General features: G+C 38.4%; 1 protein-coding gene across 1 annotated transcript in view; it reads left to right on the forward strand.

Moving 5' to 3' along the window:
* Positions 1-560: 560 nt before the first annotated feature.
* Positions 561-2,438, forward strand: part of GALNT13 (polypeptide N-acetylgalactosaminyltransferase 13) — a 78,639-nt gene continuing 76,761 nt past the window's right edge. The window contains exon 1 of the mRNA XM_026852538.1: positions 561-694. Within this exon, the coding sequence (XP_026708339.1) occupies positions 561-694 (134 nt within the window). The remainder of the gene's footprint in view (positions 695-2,438) is intronic.

A 2,438-nucleotide genomic window follows, 5' to 3' on the forward strand; every position in this document is an offset into this window, starting at 1 on the left:
GTAGGATGCATTTTCCAGGATGGATTTTTTTTTTTTTTTTGACACTGAAGATTTACTTAGAGGGATGGGATTATGCTGTAACACACCTGGTAGTGAAAACTAAATAAATTTAAATAAATAAATAAATAAAAGTTGGTTAGAATTAGTTTAATATACATGTTCTTCAAATATTTTTCTACAGCTATAAGAGTCTTTTCCAAACCTTTTCTGTCTGGAGAATCTCATGGAGAATCTGGTGCTGTGTGCTGTAATCCTGGTGTAAACCTCGAGAATAGTAATTTACTGTCATAGTGATTACAGCCAAGAGCTGCAGGTGACCAAATCTGGGTTTTTTTATCATCATGGAAAGGAACTAGATATAAATTCAGGTCCGGATGGGGATAAAACCTCACAGTGGAGCACAGAGTGCTGTAGTGTTATTTTATTTCTTTAATGTTCCTTGTTGAACACCAAAAACTACCCATAGGTGAGGAGGAAAACCGCCGCCCAGCTACTAAACGTTGCCTTTTGCTTTCCTGTCTTCAGCTGTTATTTCCCGAAACCAAGAAGGCCCCGGAGAGATGGGGAAGGCTGTGCTCATTCCGAAGGATGACCAGGAGAAGATGAAAGAGCTGTTTAAAATCAACCAATTTAACCTGATGGCCAGTGACTTGATTGCCCTGAACCGAAGTTTGCCCGACGTGCGATTGGACGGGTGAGTCCCCGCGGCACCGGCTGCGCCCCCCGCCAGCCCTGGTTAGTTCACGGGTGTTATTAGCGGTGGTTGCCTAAGGAGGCTGTTTGAAAATGCCGGGGTTTACTGGTTCTAGATTTGGCTTCTTTGCCTAAGAAAGTCTGTATTTGAGGTACCGCATCAGACGTTGTTAACCTGCGCGGTTTATTTTGTGAAGAGCTGAAAAGCTGTCGATTAGAGCCATCCGTTTGCATTGTGGCGCATAGCAGAATGCCCTCTGCTGTGTCTTATCACCTGGAATCATTAATTTATTTTTTTTTTTCCTTCAGGGAAAACTTTATTTTTAAGGTTTTAAAATGATAAAAACATCAATGCCTGCTTCATAAATTTTAATAACTATGCTGTCGGCATTTAAAACTGACATGTTAATGCTGATGAAGAGAAGATGCAGCCAATACCAAAACCTACCTGCAAGATGTAGTTTTTAGTTTTATCTATAGACGCTTCTGGAATAATCAGAGTTTTATAGAACATCTGTCAAAATGTTTTGCAGCAATATCAAAACTGAGGAGAGTTTTGAGTTTGGGTTTTTTTTGATGGGGTTTTTGTTTGGGATTTTGGGGTTTTAAGTCTAGTAATTTATAATGTTTTTTTTGAGTGGAGCCTGAAGTCTGTGTGGTGCCACTGAGACTGTGCAACAGCCTGGGGGAGTGGTTCACCAAGTCCATTCAATTATTTTTAATGGAATTAAAAGGTTAATTTTTCTAGTCACAACAGTGGCCTTGTGTTTCCACGTGTGTTTGATGTGAAAGTACAAACATGGGTGCTTATCTCCATTTAAATAGAGATTCCAACTGCTGTCTAAAGATCCCGAAACCAAGTTACGGTACTTAAAAAAGAAAAAGAAAAGTCTAGGTCTGCTGTACATACTGTTTTCAGCAGTCAGAGAATTTCCTCATGTCTCCCAGTAGCAGCGATAACGCTGGTGGAGTTTCAAGTTTAAATAAAAAGCCCATTTTAACTTGAAACTTTTGCATAAAGGGATGTTTTCCTAAGAATTTCTAACTGAAATGGCATGTATGGAAGATTATCCAAACTTCCATACATTTGGAAGTAAATTTTAAGAGGCAGGAATTTTTTTTTCCTCTTAATTTTTAGAGAAACCTTGTGTTGATTGAATTTCATATTTTTCCAATGCCGTTTATTCCCTGTTCTTTCTCAGCGTCATAAATGGTCTGATTTATAGGTACTGCAGCTTATAACAAGTGAAAATTTAAAGAACTATAAGCATAGCTAAATATATACAAGCGGTCAGGTCTTCTAAAAATCTCCCATTACTTTTATTTTTTAAACTGAATTTTCACCTAGCTGAAATCTTGCTTATTATGCTGTGTTTGAAATTAGATTCTTCAGGTTCCCATGAAATTGAAAGTTCCTTGGATTTTATTTGTAAACACCTGCAAATAATAGAAGTAGAAGTGTTACTTTGACAGTAGAGCGTATTCACAAAGAGCAGGGGTGATGCTTCTCCAGGACGTGATCGTTTGTAGCTCGGTGATGCCAAGTTCCCATAAACCAGCCCCTTTCCCTGGGAGCAGCCCTCAAAAAGAAAGTGCATATTGAAGAAATCCGTAAAATGCTCAACTTAATGAACAATTCTGCTCAGTCTGAGGGAGATGAGCTATTTAATATTGAGAGAAATCTGTCTAAATGCATTTTCTTGATGACAGAAGTTTCATATTCTTGAAAGGACAAAGTATTACGG

This window comes from Athene cunicularia (assembly GCF_003259725.1).
Source record: "Athene cunicularia isolate RWA chromosome 7 unlocalized genomic scaffold, athCun1 chr7_part1, whole genome shotgun sequence".
NCBI classification, from domain to species: Eukaryota; Metazoa; Chordata; class Aves; order Strigiformes; family Strigidae; genus Athene; species Athene cunicularia.